At 42.0% G+C, this 25,884-nt stretch overlaps 2 protein-coding genes across 6 annotated transcripts in view; both read right to left on the minus strand.

The window, feature by feature from the left end:
* Positions 1–318, minus strand: part of LOC115206288 (septin-4) — a 75,694-nt gene extending 75,376 nt beyond the window's left edge. Inside the window, exon 1 of the mRNA XM_029773071.1 lies at positions 36–318. Coding sequence (XP_029628931.1) covers positions 36–87 — 52 coding nt within the window. The 5' untranslated portion in view covers positions 88–318. The remainder of the gene's footprint in view (positions 1–35) is intronic.
* Positions 319–9,266: 8,948 nt separating this feature from the next.
* The window catches only part of LOC115206291 (LIM domain kinase 1), a 75,557-nt gene continuing 58,939 nt past the window's right edge, over positions 9,267–25,884 (minus strand). For all 5 annotated transcript variants that reach the window (XM_029773076.1, XM_029773078.1, XM_029773077.1 and 2 more), the window contains 12 exons: positions 23,888–24,088; positions 23,172–23,277; positions 22,679–22,875; positions 21,968–22,157; positions 20,008–20,094; positions 18,330–18,461; positions 17,993–18,052; positions 17,384–17,449; positions 11,808–11,961; positions 11,555–11,610; positions 10,500–10,657; positions 9,267–9,997 (listed from right to left, as the gene is read on the minus strand). In XM_029773076.1, coding sequence (XP_029628936.1) covers positions 9,808–9,997; positions 10,500–10,657; positions 11,555–11,610; positions 11,808–11,961; positions 17,384–17,449; positions 17,993–18,052; positions 18,330–18,461; positions 20,008–20,094; positions 21,968–22,157; positions 22,679–22,875; positions 23,172–23,277; positions 23,888–24,088 — 1,597 coding nt within the window. In that variant the 3' untranslated portion in view covers positions 9,267–9,807. The remainder of the gene's footprint in view (positions 9,998–10,499; positions 10,658–11,554; positions 11,611–11,807; positions 11,962–17,383; positions 17,450–17,992; positions 18,053–18,329; positions 18,462–20,007; positions 20,095–21,967; positions 22,158–22,678; positions 22,876–23,171; positions 23,278–23,887; positions 24,089–25,884) is intronic.

Genomic DNA, 25,884 nt, shown 5'->3' on the forward strand with positions numbered 1-25,884 from the left:
CTCACCTTCCTATATAGACTGGATTGACTACTCACCGTGGTTGAACATTGTTGTTCTAAACCGGTTGTTGGAAGACGAATTTTCCATTTCGCAATTGCAGTAAGAAGGAATGCTATTCCAAAACTCTTGAGTCCTCCGTTTTGGGGTTTACGTGGGGTATTCCGTGTTTTTATTGCGCAGGACAATGGGGCTTGCGACCCACCTACCATATATTAAATTGTGCAGGAGGCAGCTCTGCTTCGTCTTCCACTGCTGTTCCCTGCACGGCTGCCTTTTCTAAAGTGAAACAGCACTGAATGGCAGCTTCTGTGTGAAGCGATTTTAACAGCGCACGTCCAGTAGCAGCGCCAACTCGTGACGTCACACGGCACAGTTCTCACCACCGTCAGAATGAAAACAATCGCACATGGATGCGCAGGGTGTATAAAATAATGGTAACGTGTGCCTGAGAAATGGACCCTTCCCTCCGCAGGGAAGGAGATTGCATTGTCCAGTTAAAATTAATTACATAATAGAGTGTAAATGTTGGTTAGGCTATATTATATTAGCCTGACGATTCGATTCACAGTAACTTCTTCCCGCTGCTCGGTCGTTTGCTACATAAGAAACGAACGTCTGTGAGCGTTTCATAGCGTTTGTCCGGAGCAAGGGTAGCCAGGCAAAGGCTATTAGGCCTACATGAATGTCTTATTTTGGATAGTCTACTTCAAACATTCAACCTCCATCTGCGTACCCCCTCTAGCACCAGGGTCAGCGCACTCACAAATGTTGTTTTTTGCCATCATTGTAAACCTGCCACACACACAATATATGCTAGATTTATTAAGCATAATAATGAGTGTGAGTTTTTGTCACAACCCGGCTCATGGGAAGTGACGAAGAGCTCTTATAGGACCAGGGCAAAATAATAATAATCAATAATTTTGCTCTTTATTTAACCCTCTTACATATAAAACCTTATTTGTTCATCGAAAAATGTGAATAACTCACCACAGGTTAATTAATGAGAAGGGTGTGCTTGAAAGGACGCACATATCTCTGTAATGTTGGGTTGTATTGGAGAGTCTCAGTCTTAAACCCTTTTCCACACACTGCCTGTGCCTGTATTTAGTTTTTGTGCTAGTGAGGGCCGAGAATCCACTCTCACATAGGTACGTGGTTGCGAAGGGCATCAGTGTCTTAGCTCAATTTGCCAAGGCAGGATACTCTGAGCGCAGCCCAATCCAAGAAATCTGGCAGTGGATTTTGATTAAATTCAATTTTCACAGAACCGCTTCTTGCAATTTCGATGAGGCTCTCTTGTTCAGATATCGATAAGTGGACTGGAGGCAGGGCATCAAAGGGATAAATGAATCCAGTTGTTTGTGTCGTCCATTTCAAGAAAGTACCTGCGTAATTGCGCACCCAACTCACTCAGGTGCTTCGCTATATCACATTTGACATTGTCCGTAAGCTTGAGTTCATTTGCACACAAAAAATCATACAATGATGGAAAGACCTGTGTGTTGTCCTTGTTAATGCAGACAGAGAAGAGCTCCAACTTAATCATAGCCTCAGTTTTGTTCAGCACATTGGATATAGTTGCAGAGAGTCCCTGTAATCCTCGATTCAGATCATTCAGGTGAGAAAAAACATCACCCAGATAGGCCAGTCGTGTGAGAAACTCGTCATCATGCAAGCGGCCAGACAAGTGAAAATTATGGTCAGTAATGAAAACTTTAAGCTCGTCTCTCAATTCAAAAACATGTGTCAGTACTTTGCCCCTTGATAACCAGCGCACTTCTGTATGGTGTAAAAGCGTTACATGGCCGATGCCCATATCACTGCATAATGCAGAAAATACACGAGAGTTCAGGGGCCTTGCTATAACATTTTAATTTTAGTCATTTAGCAGACGCTCTTATCCAGAGCGACTTACAGTAGTGAATGAATGCATACATTTCATGCATGTTTTTTTTGTACTGGCACCCCGTGGGAATCGAACCCACAACCCTGGCGTTGCACACACCATGCTCTACCAACTGAGCCACAGGGAAGACAAAGTTAACTATTTCACAAAGTTATCTATTTTCACTGTAGTGTCCAAAATGTCTTTCAAGCTGTCAGGCATTCCCTTGGCTGCAAGAGCCTCTCAGTGGATGCTGCAGTATACTCAAGTGGCATCGGGAGCAACTGCTTGCATGCACGTTACCACTCCACTATGTCTCCCTGTCATGGCTTTTGCGCCATCCGTACAGATACCAACACATCTTGACCACCAAAGTCCATTTAATGTCACAAAGCTGTCCAGTACTTTAAAAATATCCTCTCCTGTTGTCCTGGTTTCCAGTGGTTTGCAGAAGAGGATGTCTTCCTTAATTGAGCCCCATAAATGTAACAGACATATACCAGGATCTGTACCAGGCCCGCCACGTCTGTTGACTCATCCAGCTGTAATGCATAGAATTTACTGGCTTGTATGCGAAGCAGTAATAGTTTCAAAACATCTCATGCCATGTCACTGATTGCGTCGTGAAACAGTGTTGTTTAATGAAGGCATTGTCTGTATGTAAACTTCCGACTTCAACTATCTATATATAATAATCTATATATAATCTATATATAAAAAAAACTCACCCAAATGTATTGCCCCGTTTGAAAATGTGAAGAAACAAAATAAGAATAAATATATATATATATAAATATATATATATATATATATATATATATATATTTATTATTATTTTGTTTCTTCACATTTTCAAATGGGGCTATACATTTGGGTGAGTTTTTTTATATATAGATTATATATAGATTATTATATATAGATAGTTGAAGTCGGAAGTTTACATACACCTTAGCCAAATACATTTAAACTCAGTTTTTCACAATTCCTGACATTTAATCCTAGTAACAATTCCCTGTCTTAGGTCAGTTAGGATCACCACTTTATTTTAAGAATGTGAAATGTCAGAATAATAGTAGAGAGAATGATTTATTTCAGCTTTTATTTCTTTCATCACATTCCCAATAGGTCAGAAGTTTACATACACTCAATTAGTATTTGGTAGCATTGCCTTTAAATTGTTTAACTTGGGTCAAACGTTTCGGGTAGCCTTCCACAAGCTTCCCACAATAAGTTGGGTGAATTTTGGCCCATTCCTCCTGACAGAGAGGGTGTAACTGAGTCAGGTTTGTAGGCCTCCTTGCTCACAGGGTCCATCATGGTCTGGGGCAGTGTGTTACAGCATCATCGGACTGAGCTTGTTGTCATTGCAGGCAATCTCAACGCTGTGTGTTACAGGGAACATATCCTCCTCCCTCATGTGGTACCCTTCCTGCAGGCTCATCCTTACATGACCCTCCAGCATGACAATGCCACCAGCCATACTACTCTTTCTGTGCCTGATTTCCTGCAAGACAGGAATGTCAGTGTTCTGCCATGGCCAGTGAAGAGCCCGGATCTCAATCCCATTGAGCACATCTGGGACATGTTAGATCGAGGGTGAGGGCTAGGGCCATTCCCCCCAAAAATGTCCAGGAACTTGCAGGTGCCTTGGTGGAAGAGTGGGGTAACATCTCACAGCAAGAACTGGCAAATTTGGTGCAGTCCATGAGGAGATGCGCTGCAGTACTTAATGCAGCTGGTGGCCACAGCAGATACTGACTGTTACTTTTGATTTTGACCCCCCCTTTGTTCAGGGACACATTATTCTATTTCTGTAAGTCACATGTCTGTGGAACTTGTTCAGTTTATGTCTCAGTTGTTGAATCTTATGTTCATACAAATATTTACACATGTTAAGTTTGCTGAAAATAAACGTGAGGACGTTTATTTTTTTTGCCGAGTGTGAGTGTGTGTGTGTGTGTGTGTGTGTGTGTGTGTATGTATGTATATATATATATATATTTTTAAAATGTTAATCACATTTTTATTTGCCATACCCCCGACGGCATTGCGCGTATGTACACCCAGTTTGGGAATACCTGGTCTAGTTGTATTGACATTTTATAATGACTGCTTCTTTATAATTTTGTATTTATTTAACTAGGCAAGTCAGTTAAGAACAAATTCTTATTTACAATGATGGCCTACCCCGGCCAAACCCTAACAACACTGGGCACCGCCCTATGGAACTCTCAACCATGGCCCGTTGTGATACAGCCTGGAATCGAACCAGGGTCTGTAGTGACACCTCTAGCACTGAGATGTAGTGCCTTAGACCAGTGTGCCATTCGGGAGCCCCATTTTCTATAATGAATATTAAATCACTTAATTTATCCATACTTGATTAGTTATCCCATTAATAAATCAATCACAGCTGCTCACCAGAGACCTGATTACTTATAAGATCTGTTAGAGCAGGACTGGAACAAAAGCCAGCACACACAGTGGCTTTCCAGGAAGAGGCTTGGCCACCTCTACTGTGTAGGAAAATATAACTTGTTGGTTGAAGAGAAAACAATGTTTTTTCAGCTATTCAGGTAATTTGAAATTAGTTCATTCTTGAGAGCAAAAGCTAAATTCATTCATGACAATACTGAAGTCAGTAGCCTACTTAACTTCAGTGAGAAAGTTAAAGGATTTCACTGAGGAGGTGACGACATAATCATCTGGGGTTGATCAAATAAAATTTGTTTAGCAGATGTTATTGCGGGTGTAGCGAAATGCTTGTGTTTCTAGCTCCAACAGTGCAGTAATATCTGACAAATAATATCTAACAACACACACAATCTAAAGTAAAGGAATGGAATTAAGAATATTAAAATATTTGGAAGAGCAATGTCAGAGCGGAATAGACTAAGATACAGTAGAATAAGACAGAATACAGGAGGGATGAAAGGTGGGTCCTCCAGAGCTGCCTGTCCTCCATTGCAGACACAATCTCCTCCTACTCCAGTAGTACTCTTTTGTATAGAAGTCATATCAAATGTAAAGGATATAAATAACCATACATTCAATTAACACACAGGCCTCTAATTTCATTAAAAGAGCAACACATTTATTCCAGCTGTGATGAAATAGTGGTCTCCTAGGGTTCTCAATGTTCACGTTCAGGATTAAAGTGCAGAATAGTTCACAGCTTGTGTACATTTTAAAAAAATATATAAAGTAAATAAAATGAACCACAATCCCTAAGATATCAAAAATGATGGAGAAGTATGGAAAATATAAATATGATACAGAACAAGCGGAACGTCTCATCATAATAAAACAAAATATCAGCAACGATGTTAAATCCATTCATTATCATCAGGCTTGCACTTGAATTTTATACAAAAAAATCTGTTCAAACAAACGTGTTGAGTCGAGTTGTTGGCAAGGCTAGCTTTAAAACAAAGGCACAGCATATTGTTCAGCGGTAAGGATCCTTTGCAAAGAAGTGCTGCGGAAACATTCTAATCCATACAAACACATGCTTGACAATAATGTGGCTTTGACAGACATGGTGATACATACGCACAAATATGGCAAAGTTAACACATTAGCAGAAGATGTACATAAGAAAGATATATTTTCGGTACTGATTTTATACTTTGACAGGTAGGTAGAGGACTTCATGCTCATTGGAGGCTTATTGTACTACTGCGATTGTGGAGATTGAATAGGTCAGTAAGTATAACCTTTTCACATTGCTGAGCCATGACAAGCCAAACGGATGTGGCCTTGTTTCGCTTCCACTCTAGTTTCTGGAATCGTTCTGGCAAGGAAAATATCTAGCCAGCGCTATACGGTTCGGCACAATAGTGTGAAAAGGGCACTGCACAAGTGCTCTCTTTTGATGACAGACTAACAATGGTTTAACCCTCTCTGGACATCACAGTAAGGTGAAGCAGTCGAGAAGACAGAACTTCATTCACAAAGGATCGGTCTATAGGCAGCAGGCAAACCATGGTTATTTCATCCTCTCTGTAGCAAACTAGAATACTTTTTAATAACAAGGCTGAATAGTTTGGACATTTAGAAGGTAGGCCTGCGAGGCATCTCTTTCGTACCCCTCAAAGTTGCATGTTCCATGTTTTTAAAGTTGAGCATATGTCTGAAATGTGAACCAGTTTAGACACAGACATGCTGTGACATTAGCGTTATCTAATAATCAATACCTGCAGGCATCAGAATGGCCACCTAACTCTGGTTTGCTACGAAGAAGGAAGAATTTCCCAGGACACATGTTTACAATTGAATTGAAAGGCTCCATCAGTGACTTGCATTCATATTATCAACCAACGTCATTTTATTTCTTTACCACAAGTAATCCAAAATTGAAAGTGCAAATCAAAGTACTCAAATCTATACAAAAAGATTTCAGTCGTTATATATCAAAAGAGATGCTGTGTTTTTTCTTTATTTAGTATTTTTCCCTGTCTCATTTGTACACTCTTTCCTTACTCTCTTTCTTTCCTTTTTTCCTTTCAATAACAATTTCTGTTTTAAAGTGAAAAGAATAGCTTGGTTTTACAGCAGAAGTGACCGCAGTAGCAAGTACACCATGCAGCTCATCTTCTAGTGCAAAGAGGAATAGAAAAAAACGTTTGATGGAAAAAGGACACACGTGTGAGAGAATGAGAGTGACAATGTGTTCAAGAGAAAGATTGACATACAGTAAAATAGATTATTTTCAAGAGAGTGTAGTATGCGATGCACAACGACAGATAGACATATAATATAGCTAATATTTACAGCCAGCAGTTTGTGTGTAAACAGAGGGCCTCCCATAGGGAGCTCCATGTAGAGGAGACTAGGGTTGTGACTAGGTTTGTCTCCAGGACAAAGAGAGGATTGTGGTCAGACAGACACTATGACATGACTGTCTGTCTGTCTAAAAAACTTCCCACTACATCTGTCCTGCTACGGATGACTAAAGAGCTCTATAGTAACAGCTAACAAATCATCCTCAATTTCTTTTGAGAGGAATAAAGGGTAAATGTGGCTTGGCATATAATGCCAAACTACATAACCTTATTTTTATGTGACTGAGTTGATTCTCTTGTTATGATTACATTCAATTGAGGCGATACCTACGGAGTAGTTATATCCGAGGTCATAGTCAGGGCACTCTCTGGAGTCTAGACCCGATCAAAGGCTGCTGTAAACAAAATAATTTGATATGCAGAGAGATGACAACGGGAGTAAATGGGACACATCATGTGAGAGTGCTTACACTTACAGTGAGGGTAGGTAGGGGTGAGCTAGAACCCTAAGATGCTCTCGTACTTCGTATTGACTTCCTAAAAGCCCCTTATCTCTGTCTGTCACCATGGCATCCCGAGACAGGAAGTCATCATCACTGTTGAAAGGAATCTGCTCCATATCAGCTACTACTGCCTAACTTTTCATTTTTTTCTTCTTCTCCTTAATTTCAACAAGTAGCCCAATAAAAATATAACAATGTAGCATACATTATAAGTATACAAAATATGTCTGTACATTTACAATATTTAAAACATTTACAATATTATAATATCACTGGCTACATACAGTACCAGTCAACGGTTTGGACACACCTACTCATTCAGGTTTTTCTTGATTTTTTAAAACTATTTTCTACATTGTAGAATAATAGTGACGACATCAAAACTATGAAATAACACATATGGAATCATGTAATAACCAAAAAAGGTGTTAAATAAATCAAAATATATTTTATATTCTTCAAAGTAGCCTTTGCCTTGATTACAGCTTTGCACACTCTTGGTATTCTCTCAACCAGCTTCACCTGGAATGCTTTTCCAACAGTCTAGAAGGAGTTCCCACATGCTGAGCACTTGTTGGCTGCTTCTCCTTCACTCTGCGGTCCAACTCATCCCAAACCATCTCAATTGGGTTGAGGTCAGGTGATTGTGGAGGCCAGGTCATTTGATGCAGCACTCCATCACTCTCCTTCTTGGTCAAATAGCCCTTACACAGCCTGGAGGTGTGTTGGGTCATTGTCATAATGAAAAACAAATGATAGTCCCGCAAACCAGATGGGATCGCTGCAGAATGCTGTGGTAGCCATGCTGGTTAAGTGTGCCTTGAGTTCTAAATAAATCACTGACAGTGTCACCAGCAAAGTACCCCCACACCTCCTCCTCCATGATCATCCGTTCACCTACTCTGCGTCTCACAAAGACACAGCGGTGTCCTTTATTACTGGTTTCTGTGCAGCAATTTGACCATGAAGGCCTGATTCAGTCTCTTCTTAAAATGTTCCGTATTGACTGACCTTCATGTCTTAAAGTAATGATGGAATGTTGTTTCTCTTTGCTTATTTGAGCTGTTCTTGCCATAATATGGACTTGGTCTTTTACCAAATAGGGATATCTTCTGGATACTAACCCTACCGTGTCACAACACAACTGATTGGCTCAAACGCATTAAGAAGGAAAGAAATTCCACAAATTAACTTATAACAAAGCACACCTGTTAATCGAAATGCATTCCAGGTGACTACCTCATGAAGCTGGTTGAGAGAATGCCAAGAGTGTGCAAAGCTGTCATCAAGGCAAAGGGTGGCTAAAATATAATATTTTGATTTGTTTAACACTTTTTTGGTTACTACATGATTCCATATGTGTCATTTCATAGTTTTGATGTCTTCACTAGTATTCTACAATTTAGAAAATAGTAAAAATAAAGAAAAACCCTGGAATGAGTAGGTGTGTCCAAACTTTTGACTGGTACTGTACATTGGGTGGGTTGAGTTTGAATACACAAGATTTCACCTCGACGTGAATGAAATAAGGAGAAAGAGAGTAATAAACTCAAATGAAATAGAAAAATGTACAAAAGGTATGAAAGAAGTCTACCTCAAAGTGAAGTCAGTGCTGCACAGTGAGAGAAGGAACACAGTCATTCATGGACCATGTGTTCTACACTACCAGGGACATCACTTTAAGAATACGTCCCAAATGGCACCCTATAACTTATAATACTTTGGTAATACCCTTTGGGACCTGGTCTTAAGCAGTGCACTATAAAGGGAATAGGATGCCATTTGGGACACACATGTCATCAGTAGAGGGGGAGAGGAGGAGACAACAGACAAGGCTTACTGGACACAGACTGGGCTATTTACAGTCATGCAATGTTTAAAAAGCTTTTTGTTTATGCTCAAAAGCGTTTGCTCGATTATATTCTACATCCGGACTGTGTGTGTGCGCGTCTCAACTTATGTGTTTTGTTTTATCCACATAAAAGGCCCCTTTCTTTAGCATTTCAAAAAGCGGTTTTGATATCATAAAATCAAACCAAAGTCACACAGAGGAACACTTTTCAAACACGTTGTTGCACAAATACTCTGGAGGAAGGAGCGCTACCAAGGAGGCTGAAGCATCCTTTCTTCTTTTCTGTTTTAGAGACGTCTGAATATGCTTTAACACCATAAGATAAAGACAACATGAGTGTTAAGATGGATGATTTCACAGCTGGGATTGACTGATACTGCTAGCTAGCAGTTACCAGCCTGACATTCAGCTAAGGTACAGCAATCATCAGACTGAAGCTATGATAGTGGTAATGGTAGTCTGAGTGAGTCTCTCTTGGTTGGAGGTGAATGAGTGAGTGCCTTTAGGCAAGGCTGGCTTTTCCCATCCTCGTTTCCCCCTGAGTCTATACAGCCCATCGACAGCCCACTGTCAGCCTACATGCCCACTGTGACTGCTGTGGCATGAGGAGGTATGTACAGAGCTCCTGCCCCACCCCTCCCTGGACAGTGCAATGCAACTACTCCATTGCCAGAGGTACCGTAGGCTCTACTACCCTCCTCAATGACCACCATAACCCCCTCTCTCCGCCCACTCTCATGGGCTGAGACCAGCAACATTCCGCTCTGTTCCGGATCCCTTCTACTCCGGAGTCTCGGGGTGCGGGGGCAGGCCGTTTTCGGACCGCATGGCTGTGCAAGCCATGGTGGGAGCGGTGTGGTTTCCCCAGAATGCTTTGTGTAGCGTGTCAAGCTCGGACACCACCGGCAGGCGGATCTCCAGGTGCATCTTCAGGTTCTCCAGCCACTCTTCCAGCTTGGTGAAGGCGGGGCTACAGACAGAAGAGCCAATCAGTCTTAGACTAGTGATGTCAACCTAGATCACATTTTATTAGTATTTTATTTAACCTTTATTTAACCAGGCAAGTCAGTTAAGAACAAATTCTTATTTACAATGACGGCCTAGCCCGGCCAAACCCCAAACCGGACGACGCTGGGCCAATTGTGCGCCGCCCTATGGGACTCCCAATCACGGCCGGTTGTGATACCAGGGTCTGTAGTGATGCCTTAGACCGCCGCGCCACTCGGGAGCCCATAAATCAGTTACCATGGAAGTTATGGGACACGAGACTTATAATAAACCAACACTCAACATATATAGTATTATCAAACAATACATTGTCCACTCATAAGTAACTTTATAGACAAATACCTGGAAAAGTGTTCCTGTATGCATCATTCGTGTACAGAAGGTAAAGTTTAATCTACACCCAAAAAATCTCACACAGCATGGTGATACCTGACTTAGGTCAGTGTCAGACACTACACACTCACCGTTTCTCAGCATCCAGGTCACAGCAGAGGACAGCCATAGGGAAGAAGGCAGGGGGGCAGTCTGGAGGACAGAAGTGCTCTAAGAAGCCTGTCACATTCAGCCCAAAGTCATGGGCCCTGGGCAAGTAGTCTGGGTCTGCATTCACCCTACCGATGATCTGGAGGGGGAGAGAGAGAGTTCACAGTAAGGAAAGGGCAAAACACACTGTTGTATAGGCTAGGGCAACAACCTCAGACAAGTTATAACACCAGTTATGAAGCTGGATCATTAGTCATAAACTGATATCAGATATCACGACTGCTACCCAGATTCTTATTTAAACCTACAGATGTAGGATCTTAATTTGATCACTATTTTCTTTCATGCACCATAGGAAATGCAATTGAGCTTTGTGATTTACATAAGTTCACTGAAAACCAACAATAACAGACAGTTATATTAACAGTATTGCACTTTCCATATAGCCTGCTTTTGGCCAGCCTAACCACCAATCAAGCGACATTATGGACTAAACGTTCAAATCCGGTTGCTGCAGGATTATTTTGCTGTGACAATATAGGTCAAATTAAGATCATACATATGTACTGAGACTTATTGTTCTGAGACTCCAGGCCCAGGGGAAAGGCAGTCCCCAATAACAGGGTATACCAAGCATAGAGGGACTGAGGGTATGCCCAATGGGACCCAAGGGACCACCAAAAGAAGCCAGATCAGCTAGCTAGACCACAGGCAGTCCCTGTCCCTGTCAGTCACCCACCACATAAAGAGAACTTCCCCTCTGTAATTCTGCCTCTGTAGAGTCCTTGGCTAATGGCGTCCATGTGGAGATAGACCCACTGCATCTCTCACTGCAGCGTTATTTTAACGTTTTAACAGAGCAGTTCAGCCTATTGCTGCTGTGACCAACCTTAATGGTTACCATGCTGCTTGGTTGGTCTTTCGCTCTCCTTCTCTCTCTACTTTAAGATAACTCAAAAGGATTTAATGAGGAACACGAATACGTCTGACTATTGTTTCCATTTTGTTTCCATATTCTGCTGTCATGGGCACTCACCTCACAAAGCATGATCCCGAAGGAAAAGATGTCCACCTTTTCATCATAGCTTTTCCCTGTGAGAGAAGACATTCCAAGTAAAACATGAGGTTATTCGTTTCCGAGTACTGACATAATGTATTACAGTATGTGGTGTTGAAACAACTGAAGAATTCACATTTTTCCGTTTAAAACCCATTTAGTTGAGTCATTCGATTTAAGTGCATTTCAAGCAATGGTGGATAAAACAGGTCAACCCTGAACAGCCACATACCATGGATCATCTCCGGGGCCATCCAGTAGGGGTTGCCCACTACAGTGTATCTCTTCCTGCGGTCAGGCTTCTTCTGCAGGAGACTCTTGTCCTGGATCTTGTCTTCCACCATCAGCCGAGCCAGCCCAAAGTCTGCCACCACCACACTGTTATTCTACAGGGAGACAGAGAGGGGACAAACAGAGCAGACAGTCATCCATACGTGATCAGAGTGAGCAGCTGAACGTTGTACGCTAGAAAACACTTGGTTTGTTATTTTTGATTAAAACAAAATCGCTATTCATTAAATACGAATACCGAACTTTTAACAGCTAGGACATCTATTTCTTGTCTCGGAATCCTGCTTAACAGACAGGTTGAAGCATGCTTGACTGAGACGCTAAACTGCTAGCCATCAAGATAACGAAGTTGGTACCAGATGAGTTTTGCAATGGAGCCCTCTTGTAGGAGTTGTATCTACTACCCTTTGTTTCGAGACAAACCGGATCACTCGGAGTTCCAATGCGGCAATTGTTTACTTGCCAAGGATTATAGGCTTGAGGTGGCTTCCTTGATCACGCAGGTCGCTAGCCTACGTAAGAAACTGGGGAAAACGTAGAGTGGAATGGTTCAATTCTCTACACTGGTGGCTGGACGACGTTTTCTCCGCCTTGTCGTTTGTTATCAGACTGGCCGGTGTTGCCCAGAGCTCCCCATCTGATAGCGATGTCGAAGGAGCACAGCATTCGGAGCAAGGCAATCAACGATGGTCGCATGTCATGAGCCGTGGAAGCCCCAACGAGAGGCCCGGAGTGGATACAAACAACTAATAGTTTTGCCGTCCTGGAGCCTGATCTTCCTGCACCTTTGTCGCTGGGGGTGCCTGTGTTTGGGCCGCAGTGCCTACTACTACAATTTCGAAGTTGACATCGGCAGCCTTCCGTCCCTGCTCTGGATCGAGCAGGGCTTCTCCATCTGTCGGAGGCCTGCAGCAGGCGCCGAGAGCAACGGGCTTAAGTTATCCTGCCTCTCGCCTGTCCATAAAGGGTTCTCTGAATCCTGTGAAGCGTGGGACTTGGGCAGATTTCCTCATCCTTCTCGCCAGCCGTGATTTTGGGCAGCACCATGGTAAGAAATGTGACTGCTCCTGGTGCAAAAACAATGTCCTATCCCGGAGTTCGAGTAAATTACATTACTAAGCTGCTCCCTAATGTACTACGTCAGGACATGGACATCGATTCTATCGTAGGTAATGGGGGTGTTAATGACATTATGAAGGGCAGCTCTGAACAGTTGAAACTGGATTTTAAAGAGCTGATTGACTCTCTGCTAGACACATAAAATACCCATCATATCTGGCCCTGTGCCCTCTCAGAATCATGGCATGGAACGCTTTAGCAGGATTGTATCTTCACAACTGGCTATGTGATTATTGCAGCTCAATGGGTGTAACTTTTGTTGACCATTTCGATACCTTTTGGAAACAAAACACGTTTTATAAGGAGGATGGGATCCACTCAAATCATTTGTGTTCCTGGATCCTTTCACAGCATTATAAGGCTGCATTGAGACAATGACTTATCAATGACCCAAGCCCAGCTCAGCTAATCCCTACCATTGCGTCGCTCAGCAAATGTACATTACACCAGGGGCGTTTGGTAGACACAATGTATGTAACCTAATTTGACCCTCTAACTGCCCTGAATGCCTCTGCTGATCCTAGAGCTATTGTATGCAGTAATCATGTGCCTATGAACCAGATTTATACTGTTAGCACTGAGCCAGTGTGCCCTAGGAGGAAGTCCACTGTGTGCAGCTCACCCTGCACTAACATAAATAACATGAGCAAATGTACTTATGCTAAGCTTCCCAGTAATGCAATAAAAACAAGCATCCCAGAAGAAAGTGCTGAAAATAGACCCACGTCAACATATGTAGCTTAAGAAACAAGGTTCATGAAATCAATCATTTGCTAGTAACAGATGACATTCATATTTTGACCATCTCTGAAACTCACTTAGATAAAATCTTTGATGATACAGTGGTGGCAATACAAGGTTATAACATTTAAAGAAAATATAGAAATGCCAATTGTGGAGGTGTTGCTGTTTATATTCAGAACCACATTCCTGTAAAGATTAGAGAGGATCCCATGTTAAATATTGTTGAAGTAATATGGCTACAGGTTTATCTGCCTCATGTAAAGCCCATTCTGGTGGGAAGCTGCTATAGACCACCAAGTGCTAACAGTCAGTATCTGCATATCTGTGTGAAATGCTTGATAGTGTGTGTGATATCAACAGAGAGGTATATTTTTCTGGGTGATTTAAATATTGACTGGCTTTCATCAAGCTGCACAATCAAGAAAAAGCTTCAAACTGTAACCAGTGCCTGCAACCTGGTTCAGGTTATCAGTCAACCTACCAGGGTAGTTACAAACAACACAGGAATGAAATCATAAACATGTATTGATCACATCTTTACTTATGCTGCAGAAATTAGCTTGAAAGCAGTATCCAGATCCATCAGACGTGTAAGAATCGACGTTGGAGACGAGAAGCAGATACAGGGAGTGAACATTTAATGAAACACGGACATGAAACAGAACAGGAAGTACATCTGGACAGGGGGAAAATAACGACATCCATGCTGACACGGGGAACAAAACTGAGCAACAGACAGATATAGAGGGGGCAATCAACAACGTGAAGGAGTCCAGGTGAGTCCAATGAGCACAGATGTGCGTAATGATGGTGACAGGTGTACGTGATGAAGGGCAGCATGGCGGGAGCAGGCGTGACAGGATGTAGCAATCACAATATAGTAGCCATATCTAGGAAAACCAAAGTTCCAAAGGCTGGGCCTAATATAGTGTATAAGAGGTCATACAATACGTTTTGTAGTGATTCCTATGTTGTTGATGTAAAGAATATTTGTTGGTCCGTGGTGTGTAATGAGGAGCAAACAGACACTGCATTTGACACATTTATGAAATTGCTTATTCAATTTACTAACAAGCATGCACCTATTAAGAAAATGACTGTCAAAACAGTTAAATCTCTGTGAATTGATGAGGAATTGAAAAATTGTATGGTTGAGAGGGAGGAGGCAAAAGGAATGGAAAATAAGTCTGGCTGCACAACTGATTAGCAAACATATTGCAAATTGAGAAATCATGTGACAAACTGAATAAAAAGAAGAAGAAACTACACTATGAAACAAAGATAAATGACAAAGAATAATAGTAAAAAGCTTTGGAGCACCCTAAATAAAAAATTTTGGGAAAAAGGAAAACTCAGCTCAATCATTCATTGAATCAGATGGCTCATTCATCACAAAACCAAATGATATTGCCAAATACCTCAATGATTTTTTCATTGGCAAGATTAGTAAACTTAGGCATGAAAAGCTGACACTACACATCCAAGTATATCTGACCAAATTATGAAAGAAAATAATTCTAATTTTGAATTCCGTAAAGTGAGTGTGGAAGAGGTGAAAAAAATTATTGTTGTCTATCGACAATGACAAGCCACCGGGGTCTGACAATTACTGAGGATAATAACGGATGATATTGCCACTCCTATTTGCCATATTTTCAATTTAAGCCTACTAGAATGTGTGTGAACCCAGGCTTGGAGGGAAGCAAAAGTCATTCCGCTACCTAAGACTAGTAAAGCCCCCTTTACTGGCTCAAAATGGCCGACCAATCCTTAGTAAACTCCTGGGAAAAAATGGTGTTTGACCAGATACAATGCTATTTTAGAGTAAACAAATTGACAACAAATGTTCAGCACGCTTATAGGGAAGGACATTCAACAAGCATAGCACTTACACAAATGACTGATGATTGGCTGAGAGAAATTGATGACAAAAATATTGTGGGGGCTGCTTTTGACATTATCGATCATAGTCTGTTGCTGGAAAAACGTATGTGTTATGGCTTTACACCCCCTGCTATGTGGATAAAGAGTTACCTGTCTAACACAGAGGGTGTTCTTTAATGGAAGCCTCTCCAACATAATCCAGGTAGAATCAGGAATTCCCCAGGGCAGCTGTCTAGGCCCATTACTTTTTTCAATCTTTACTAATGATATGCCACTGGCTTTGAGTAAAGCCAGTGTGTCTATGTATGCAGATTACTCAACACTATACATGTCAGCTACTACAGCGACTGAAATGACTGCAACGCTTAACAAAGATTTGCAGTTAGTTTCAGAGTGGGTGGCAAGGAATAAGTTAGTCCTAAATATTTCTAAAACTAAAAGCATTGTATTTGGGACAAATCAATCACTAAACCCTAAATCTCAACTAAATCTTGTAATTAATAATGTGGAAATTGAGCAAGTTGAGGTGACTAAACTGATTGGTGTAATCTTGGACTGTAAACTGTCATGGTCAAAACATATTGATACAACAGTAGCTAGGATAGGGAGAAGTATGTCCATAATAATCCGCTGCTCTACCTTCTTAACAGCACTATCAACAAGGCAGGTCCTACAGGGCCTAGTTTTGTCGCACCTGGACTACTGTTCAGTCGTGTGGTCAGGTGCCACAAAAAGGGGTTTAGGAAAATTGCAATTGGCTCAGAACTGTCGGCACAGCTGGCCCTTGGATGAACACAACGAGCTAATATGAATAATATGCCTGTCAAATCTGTCCTGGCTCAAAGTGGAGGAGAGATTGACTTCATCACTACTTGTATTTATGAGAGGTATTGACATGTTGAATGCACCAAGCTGGCTGTTTGAACTACTGGCGCACAGCTCGGACACCCATGCATACCCCACAAGACATTCCACAAGAGGTCTCTTCACAGTCTCCAAGTCCAGAACAGACTATGGGAGGCGCACAGTACTACATAGAGCCATGACAACAAGGAACTCTATTGCACATCAAGTAACACATGCAAACAGTAAAATTAGATTTTAAAAACAGATAAAAATACACCTTATCGAACTGTGGGGACTGTGAAGGAACACAAACATAGGCACAGACACATGCATACACACACACACGATAACATACACACTATAAACACACGTACACATGGATTTTGTACTGTAGATATGTGGTAGTGGTGGAGTAGGGGCCTGAGGGCACACAGTGTGTTGCGAAATCTGTGAATGTATTGTAATGTTTTTGAAATTGAATAACAAAATACTATCAACACCAGCCCAAAGTCTGCCACCACCACACTGTTATTCTAAAGGGAGACAGAGGACACACAGACAGAGTCATATCTGCTGCATCACAATACTTAGAATACCAAACACACTGCAAACCTACCTACAAGACTATACATCTTACCACAGACATAAAGACACATGCCAGATAGAGAGCGAGAGCGAGAGAGCACACTCAAGAACACAGAGGAATAAAGAGAGTGAATACTATGACTGTTGACTTTGAGAGGTACAAACACTCTACCGTACAGTACTTTACCCTAACAAAGGTTTCTCTGTGTCTAGCGTCAATACATCTCCATTGTCACATCTCTTTCAATGAGAGACAAACCTGTATGTGATCTAGATCTTAATCCTCAAAGAAAACACGCACCCTTGAGAGCGAACACACCTCACATCTCTTGTACTCACCTCTCTGACAAGACAGTTGTATGAGTTCAGGTCACGGTGGATTATGTTCATGGAGTGCAGATATGACTGGAAGACAGAGAGAAAGAGAGAGGGATGGAAAGAGAGAGAGTGAAAGAAAGAAAACAAGAGAATTAGGTATTAAGCCTAAACCTCAAACCAGTGCCTAGTGGAACAAATGTGCATTGTTCTTCTTTCAAACCCTTGGCAGAGTATAGCCTTTGTACATTCACTAATCTACAGTCATGTGCTATATTCATCACTGTAAACCCAAATCAAAGGCAACACACTATGACTACCCATGATGCCATAATCCAGAAGGAATTCAAGCTGTAATTTTCATATAGGGAAAATCTGCTACACATGTGAACAACACTGCTGCTACACTTCCTCTAGATATCCACTGGAGGGCAATGTGAGCATGGTTAATTTGACTGCACTGTGTGTGTTATTCTATTCACCACCACTGCACTGCAGTTTCTCTGATTGCAGCAGTGAACACTGGTGCCCTGGTCCTGACAAGACCCACAGTGTACACTAGCTTCTAATCTGTTTTTGGTTTTATTCTAGAGGCATTCTATACATTCTATTAGGCATGGATCATTCACTCACCATCCCTGCAGCGATGTCTTTAGCAAAGCTCACTCTCTGATTCCAAGGGTAGTTGGTATCCTGTTAGTAAGACAAACCAAGGATAGAATCAGACTCTGGATGTTTCACAGAACATAAACACCAGTGATTAAAACTAAAGAGAGGCTCTCTAATCCTAATCCTGTATCCTCTGATGACTCTGAGACACAATGTACAACACGCAACTATGCACTCATGGGGACACACAGCCACCCAACCGCACACACACAACCTGGTGCACACCCATACAGAAGTGCACGCAACAAAGTACTAAAATCTCACACAGACAGACACACACAGACAGACACACCACCGTTACCATTTTCTTAATGATCTCCCTCAGGGTTCCTCCTTTGATGTACTCTGCGATGAAGTTGAGTCTCTTGTCTTTGTAGAGGACACCTATAAACTTCAGCACGTTGGGGTGCTCCAGACAACGCATCACCTTCACCTGGAGAGGGAGGAGGGTACACATTTTAAGGCTTAGAAGATACTTTAGGTTTAAATGTGGGACCTTTGTTAGTTATTGAACCCCTATTTAGAGCTACAGTCCAGGAGCTGTCCTAGTCCTGACTCCTCATAAAGACCAATCATCTAGGAGCTGGTGGGAGTGGTTGTGTGGGTTTAGTAAAAGCAGTAGTTAGATGAACTGGGTGGGTAGCTACATAATTAGTGAAAGACCTCCTTGTCTCCCGCCCTGAGGGTCTCTGTGAGATGGACATTCCTCCTTCTAGACTTTGATTTTAGTCTATAACCATTTCCTCCTGGTCTAAACATATAAGATGTCTCCTCTCCTATCATTAACTTGACATAATTGTAACAAGAAACAGGAATAATACGTGGTTATTACAGCTTCCCAAAGAGAGAAAAACTGATTAGGTCCTAAAGGAGGTAAACATTACATAAGCTACTCTGAAGTCAAGGGAAGGGAGGGAGAAAACTCTTTTGAAGGCTTTGATTTAAAATGGGCACCAAGGCTCAAAAGGCTAACGGTTTTAAAAAGGACTACCATGTCTCTAACATAAGGGCAAGACTCCAATCCATCACACAACTTAAAAAACGTCTTGAACTTAGGAACTCAGGAAACCATTCCCAAGGCGGTGTTTGTGATGTGTGTGATTAGTGCGTGAGAGCGGAGCCCTTCCTTTGTAATTGGAGTGTTATGCAGGCAGGGCACTAATAAAAACAGTTATAAAACAAACCTCAGTCTGCCTTCCTCTAGCTGTTTGTTTGTTGGTGGGCGGTCGTGGCCTGTTGTTTTAACTGCTTACAGAGTTATTAAAGGGACTACGGGTGTTAACCTGCACACCTCAGTGTTCACACAGTGTTTCCTGAAGAGGAGAGTAGAATGCAGGGTAGAATAGTGTATTTGTATGTGTGTACACGTGTGGCGAGTGTGCATTTGATTGTCGATGTGAGTGTCTGTGTATCTGGGAGGGATGCGGCAAAGGGTATATACCTGTGTATACCTCTAATGACTATCTGTCCACCCCTCACAGCCTAATTAGGGTGGGGTACTTTTTACGAGGTGTAGTGGTGTGTATGACTGTCATCTAAACATGACATTCAGAGCTTGATAAACTACACTCTGTGGTAAACCTAGACCAGCAATGTTAACAATAGTGGCCAGGGTTAGAAACATGGTCTGTGATCTCTGTCACTGAACTAAGCCAAAGCATTGTTCTTGACGATACATGTTCTGTAGATACGTAGCACAGGATTGTACTGTCCTAAGAAGAAGTGGGAGCTCTTTGGGACAAGCACAGAGATTGTCATTGCGTGTGGTGGTTCAAATCATTGGAATAAAGGAAAGAGATGGATGGTGTACCTTCATAAACCTTTAATATATAAGGCTTATCTAAAATCTTCTGAAATCATTCGTAAGCAAATTGAATTTAGAATCTCAATGTATCTCCTGATTTGACCCCGTTGAACCCTGATGGTGACACATCAACAAAGGCAAAAGAAGTCAAGGTTGAAAGAGTGATGTCACCCACTTCTTTTAGGAATGACCTCTGTGTCTCGTCATCGAAACGAATCAGCTCCTTCATCACCATCACCTCCCCTGTCTCTCTGTGGGTCACCTGCAGAAACACACACACACCGTGATGTCATCAGCCTGCGCCACAGGGCATGGGGGTACTTTCCGTTCAAAGCTAATTTCACCCCAACAGGTAAACTCTGGGAATCTGGGAATAAAAACCCTGGATATATGTGGTCTCCCTCTCAAAGCGGATATTTACCCCTTGCTTGAGTGCATCTTCCAAGCAGCAGATGCACACATAGGCTACTGTACTTTCTGGTTTCATCAGAGGCCATTCTGTAAAGCATCTCAATGCTGCCATCTTCTGGAACTTTTGAACACAGAATATACTGCTCCTACGCAGTAACATTTGACACACATTCAGTAGTGTGAAGTGGGATTTTTAACCTGTTTAGGACAGGGGGCAGTATTTTCACGGCCGGATAAAAAACGCACCCGATTTAATCTGGTTATTACTCCTGCCCAGAAACTAGAATATGCATATAATTATTTGATTTGGATAGAAAACACCCTAAAGTTTCTAAAACTGTTTGAATGGTGTCTGTGAGTATAACAGAACTCATATGGCAGGCCAAAACCTGAGAAGATTCTATATGGGAAGTGCCCTGTCTGACCATTTCTTGGCCTTCTATAGCCTCTTTATCGAAAATAGAGGATCTCTGCTGTAACGTGACATTTTCTAAGGCTCCCATAGGCTCTCAGAAGGCACCAGAACGGGGAATGATAACTCTGCAGTCCCTGGGCGAAAAACAGTAGGGCTTTTGGAAAGTGGTCGTTCTGAGAACAATGACACTGGTGCGTGCGTGCATGTGAAGACTCCATTTTCTATTTTCAGTGTTTGAACGAAAACAAGGTCTCCCGGTTGGAATATTATCGCTATTTTACGAGAAAAATCGCATAAAAATTGATTTTAAACAGCGTTTGACATGCTTCGAAGTACGGTAATGGAATATTTTTAATTCTTTTGTCACGATACACGCCGGCGCATCACCCTTCGGATGGTGTCTTGAACGCAAGAACAAAACGCAGCTATTTGGATATAACTATGGATTATTTGGAACCAAAACAACATTGGGTGTTGAAGTAGAAGTCCTGGGAGTGCATTCTGACGAAGAACAGCAAAGGTAATCCAATTTTTCTTATAGTAAATCTGAGTTTGATGAGTGCCATGATGGCCAGGCTATCTACTCAGAATATTGCAAAAGGTGCTTTCACCGAAAAGCAATTTTAAAATCGGACACTGCGATTGCATAAAGGAGTTCTGTATCTATAATTCTTAAAATAATTGTTATGTTTTTTGTGAACGTTTATCGTGAGTAATTTAGTAAATTCACCGGAAGTTTTCGGTGGGTTTGCTAGTTCTGAACGTCACATGCTAATGTAAAAAGCTGGTTTTTGATATAAATATGAACTTGATTGAACAAAACATGCATGTATTGTATAACATAATGTCCTAGGAGTGTCATCTGATGAAGATCATCAAAAGGTTAGTGCTGCATTTAGCTGTGGTTTTGGTTTTTGTGACATTATATGCTAGCTTGAAAAATGGGTGTGTGATTATTTCTGGCTGGGTACTCTCCTGACATAATCTAATGTTTTGCTTTCGTTGTAAAGCCTTTTTGAAATCGGACAATGTGGTTAGATAAAGGAGAGTCTTGTCTTTAAAATGGTGTAAAATAGTCATATGTTTGAAAAATTGAAGTTTTGTGATTTTTGAGGTGTTTGTAATTCGCGCCACGCTCTATCATTGGATATTGGTGAAGCGTTCCGCTAGCGGAACATCTAGATGTAAGAGGTTTTAAGGTGTTGGAATTGTCTCCCAAAATGAAATGCTTTTCCAAGGTCATCTTTAACAGAGAGGACAGTTGAACAGACAATGTCCACGTCATAAGTCATCAGGTTGGTGTGTTTACCTTGATGGCCTGTCCAAAGCAGCCTTTTCCCAGCACCTCTCCATGGATGAGGTCTGAGGGCCGGAAGATCCGGTGCATGCGACTGTTGGAGACGACCCGCAGTGACTCGGAGCGGTTAATGTCCTTCCTCTGAGAGAGAGGGGACGCTGCGTTACTGGAGCACGGAGACTTATCAATACTGTAGCTCCGCCTGGAGAGAGAGGAGGAGAGAGGGAGAGAGAGATACAAGAAGGAAGGGAGTGAGAGACGAAGAAAAATAAATCATCAGCCTCACAGGATCACTGATGGGCATCCATACTGCCCTTCACAGTGTTAAATGACGCTGCCAACCCTGTCATAAGGCATCAGTCTAGCATCTACTACCGTTATATACTAATTATGAAATTGGAGCGACAGCGTGACTGCAGTTAGACATTGCTCATCCATTTCGCTGGAGAGCTGAAATAATGTAATGTATGTCAGCCCACACATTTGCACCAATAAAATGTAATTCATGTAAGCTAATTATGTCTAAAATGTGTTTAGTACATGTTGAATGCTTTTATTTATGCATACATTCATTTAGCTGAAGATTTCATATAAATCTGTATTTTGTCGCGTATTTCTTTCATTTTCTATCCTATTCATACTGTACTTGAAATAAACCAAAACACCATGTCCAAAACAGCATGTATTTGTGCATCTGTAAATATCACTGAGATTAGTCCTTACGTGATCATGCGTGAGCGTAGGTTATTGATGTCTGGGTGTGGGGGTTGGGTGATGGGGAGCATGGGGCTGGGACCGCCAGACAGAGGAGTGATCAGGGGTCCGTCCACCGTCTCCCCCTCTGAACCCCCCTGGTCGTGGGGGTCGTGCTCTATGGTCAACTGGAGCAGACGACTGGTCTCCTGGATGAGCAGGTCAATCTGGTGGAGCGGAGGAAAAATATGATCAGTTTAGCATTAGAATGTAACATAACATGTAGAATCTAGCATAAAATATAGCATAGCATGTAGCATGGCTAAGAGTGTTCATGTTTTGGTGGAGTGAATGAGATTGCCTCCTAGTGTCTATCAACTCCATGTTCTGTAGATTAAACATGAGTAAGGACTTAAACTTAGATCTTCTAACATCAAGCCTTGAATTTCATTAACATCTCACTAATATCAATGTCATTGATGTCTAACAGCAACACAGGTAGAAGAGATGTCAGTTAGGTTACCTCATCGAGAGGAACATTCCTGATGGGTGTTCCGTTGATCTCCAGGATCCGGTCTCCGACATGTATGGAGTTCTTCACATCTGGACTGATCAACTCAGAGTCCACCCTGGAGAAGGAATGAGAGAACACCGATAAGCAGTTGGACACAGATTTAACCTCGATATCCATCTTTCTCCCATTACATTAGCCGAGGCATTACATCATAAGTCTAGGAAGTATGATAGCGTGAGACTTTAGAAAATCTAACATGTACAGAATGGTATACTGGTCCACTGGAAAGATAAAAGACCGGACTGCGTATATACTGCTAGATCCTTTCCATCTCTTTAGTTGTACAAGGACATGGGTATAGTATTTAATCTACCCTGGATTTAAATAACAATGTCCTCACTTTCCCTCACTTCCATTCTGTGCTTTTCTCTGACTTCCATGTCTCCTGTTCATTCATCTCCAATCCTTCTGTTAGCCTCCCCATCCATTCCCCATCCATCCCCCCCTCCCTTCTTCCCTCCCCCAATCCATCCCTCCCTTGGAGTATTTATTACAATTCTTAATTAAACCAGGAAGTCCCACTGACATAAGGAATAATCTTTTCCCTCTCTTGCTCCCCCTCTCTCTTTCCCTATCCCTCCTTATCTCCACCCTCCCATTGCCTACCTACCCCCCTCTCTCTCCTTCCATCCCTCCTACCCCCCTCATCCTTCCTCTATACTCACTGTGACACCCTGACAGTGTGTTCAGGGCCGTAGCCGTTGGGACTGAGAGGGCTGAGAGGCTGGTCGATGGCGACTGAGATCCCTCTCCGCCCGTCTGTGGAAGCTGGGATGGACACCAGGGTCACCGTGTGAGGGATCCTGGAGCATGGCGAGTCTGACAGGGACACAGGCGTCACAATGGTCTGGTAGTAACAGTGGCCACTGTGGAGGGAGAAGGGGCAGAGACGCAGGGGGAGGTCAGCATAGATAGAATAGACAAGTGTACGAATATCCATAATGCTATATTAATACAGAAAAATAAGAATGAAAATATAATTTGTTCTTATACACAATGGCATTTACACATATTACACTTTTTATTTTGGACATACTACGCTACCATTCAAAAGTTTGGGGTCACTTAAAAAATGTCCTTGTTTTTATAAAAGCACATTTTTTGTCCATTAAAATAACATCAAATTGGTCAGAAATACAGTGTAGACATTGTTAATGTTGTAAATGACTATTGTAGCTGGAAACGTCTGACTTTTAATGAGGACAAGTACATTAGAGTGTCTAGTTTGAGAAACCGACGCCTCAACTGGCAGCTTCATTAAATAGTACCCGCAAAACACCAGTCTCAACGTCAACAGTGAAGAGGCAACTCCGGGATTCTGGCCTTCTAGGCAGAGTTCCAAAGAAAAAGCCATATCCCAGACTGGCCAATAAAAATAAAATATAAGATGGGCAAAAGAGAGGAACTCTGCCTAGAAGGTCAGCATCCCGGAGTTGCCTCTTTACTGTAGACATTGAGACTGGGGTTTTGTGGGTACTATTTAATGAAGCTGCCAGTTGAGGACTTGTGAGGCGTCTGTTTCTCAAACTAGACACTAATGTACTTGTCCTCTTGCTCAGTTGTGCAACGGGGCCCCCCACTCCGCTTTCTATTCTGGTTAGAGCCAGTTTGTGTAACAGTGTAGGTTCCGTCCCTCTCTTCGCCCCAACCTGGGCTCGAACCTGGGACCCTTGTACACATCAACAACTGACACCCACCGAAGCATCGTTACCCATCGCGCCACAAAAGCCGCGGCCCTTGCAACGCAAGGGGAAACCCTAGTTCAAGTCTCAGAGCGAGTGACGTCACTGATTGAAATGCTATTAGCGCGCACCACCGCTAACTAACTAGCCATTTCACATCGGTTACATTTGCGCTGTTCTGTGAACGGAGTAGCACACAGCGTTGTACCAGATCTTCAGTTTCTTGGCAATTTCTCACATGGAATAGCCTTCATTTCTCAGAACAAGAATAGACTGATGAGTTTCAGAAGAAAAGTCTTTGTTTCTGGCCATTTTGAGCCTGTAATCGAACCCACAAATGCTGATGCTCCAGATACTCAACTAGTCTAAAGAAGGCCAGTTTTATTGCTTCTTTAATTTTTTCAGCTGTGCTAACATAATTGTAAAAGGGTTTTCTAATGATCAATTAGCCTTTTAAAATAATAAACTTGCATTAGCTAACACAGCGTGCCATTGAAACACAGGAGCGATGGTTGCTGATAATGGGCCTCTGTCCGCCTATGCAGATATTCCATTAAAAAAAAAAATCTGCCATTTCCAGCTACAATAGTCATTTACAACATTAACAATGTCTACACTGTATTTCTGACCAATTTGATGTTATTTTAATGGACAAAAAATTTGCTTTTCTTTCAAAAACAAGGACATTTCTAAGTGACCCCAAACTTTTGAACGGTAGTGTAAGTGATCATTTACATTTCTGTGTGTATCACCTGATAGAATGAAATAATATTCTAACATTGTGCCAGAATGTCAAGTGGCAGAATAATGATCTAGTTAACCTCCCATCACAAACACACTTCCATTCAGAGCCCACAGGACAATGACTCCTTGCATTTCAACATCCCTTCCTCCCTCCCCGTGTCAGGGTGGGTGTGTGTGTGTGTGTGTCACACAGTACCCCCTTCCTTACCTCATGTCCGTTGCTTCTCTATCCACCA

The sequence above is a fragment of the Salmo trutta genome, chromosome 13 (genome assembly GCF_901001165.1).
Source record: "Salmo trutta chromosome 13, fSalTru1.1, whole genome shotgun sequence".
NCBI classification, from domain to species: domain Eukaryota; kingdom Metazoa; phylum Chordata; class Actinopteri; order Salmoniformes; family Salmonidae; genus Salmo; species Salmo trutta.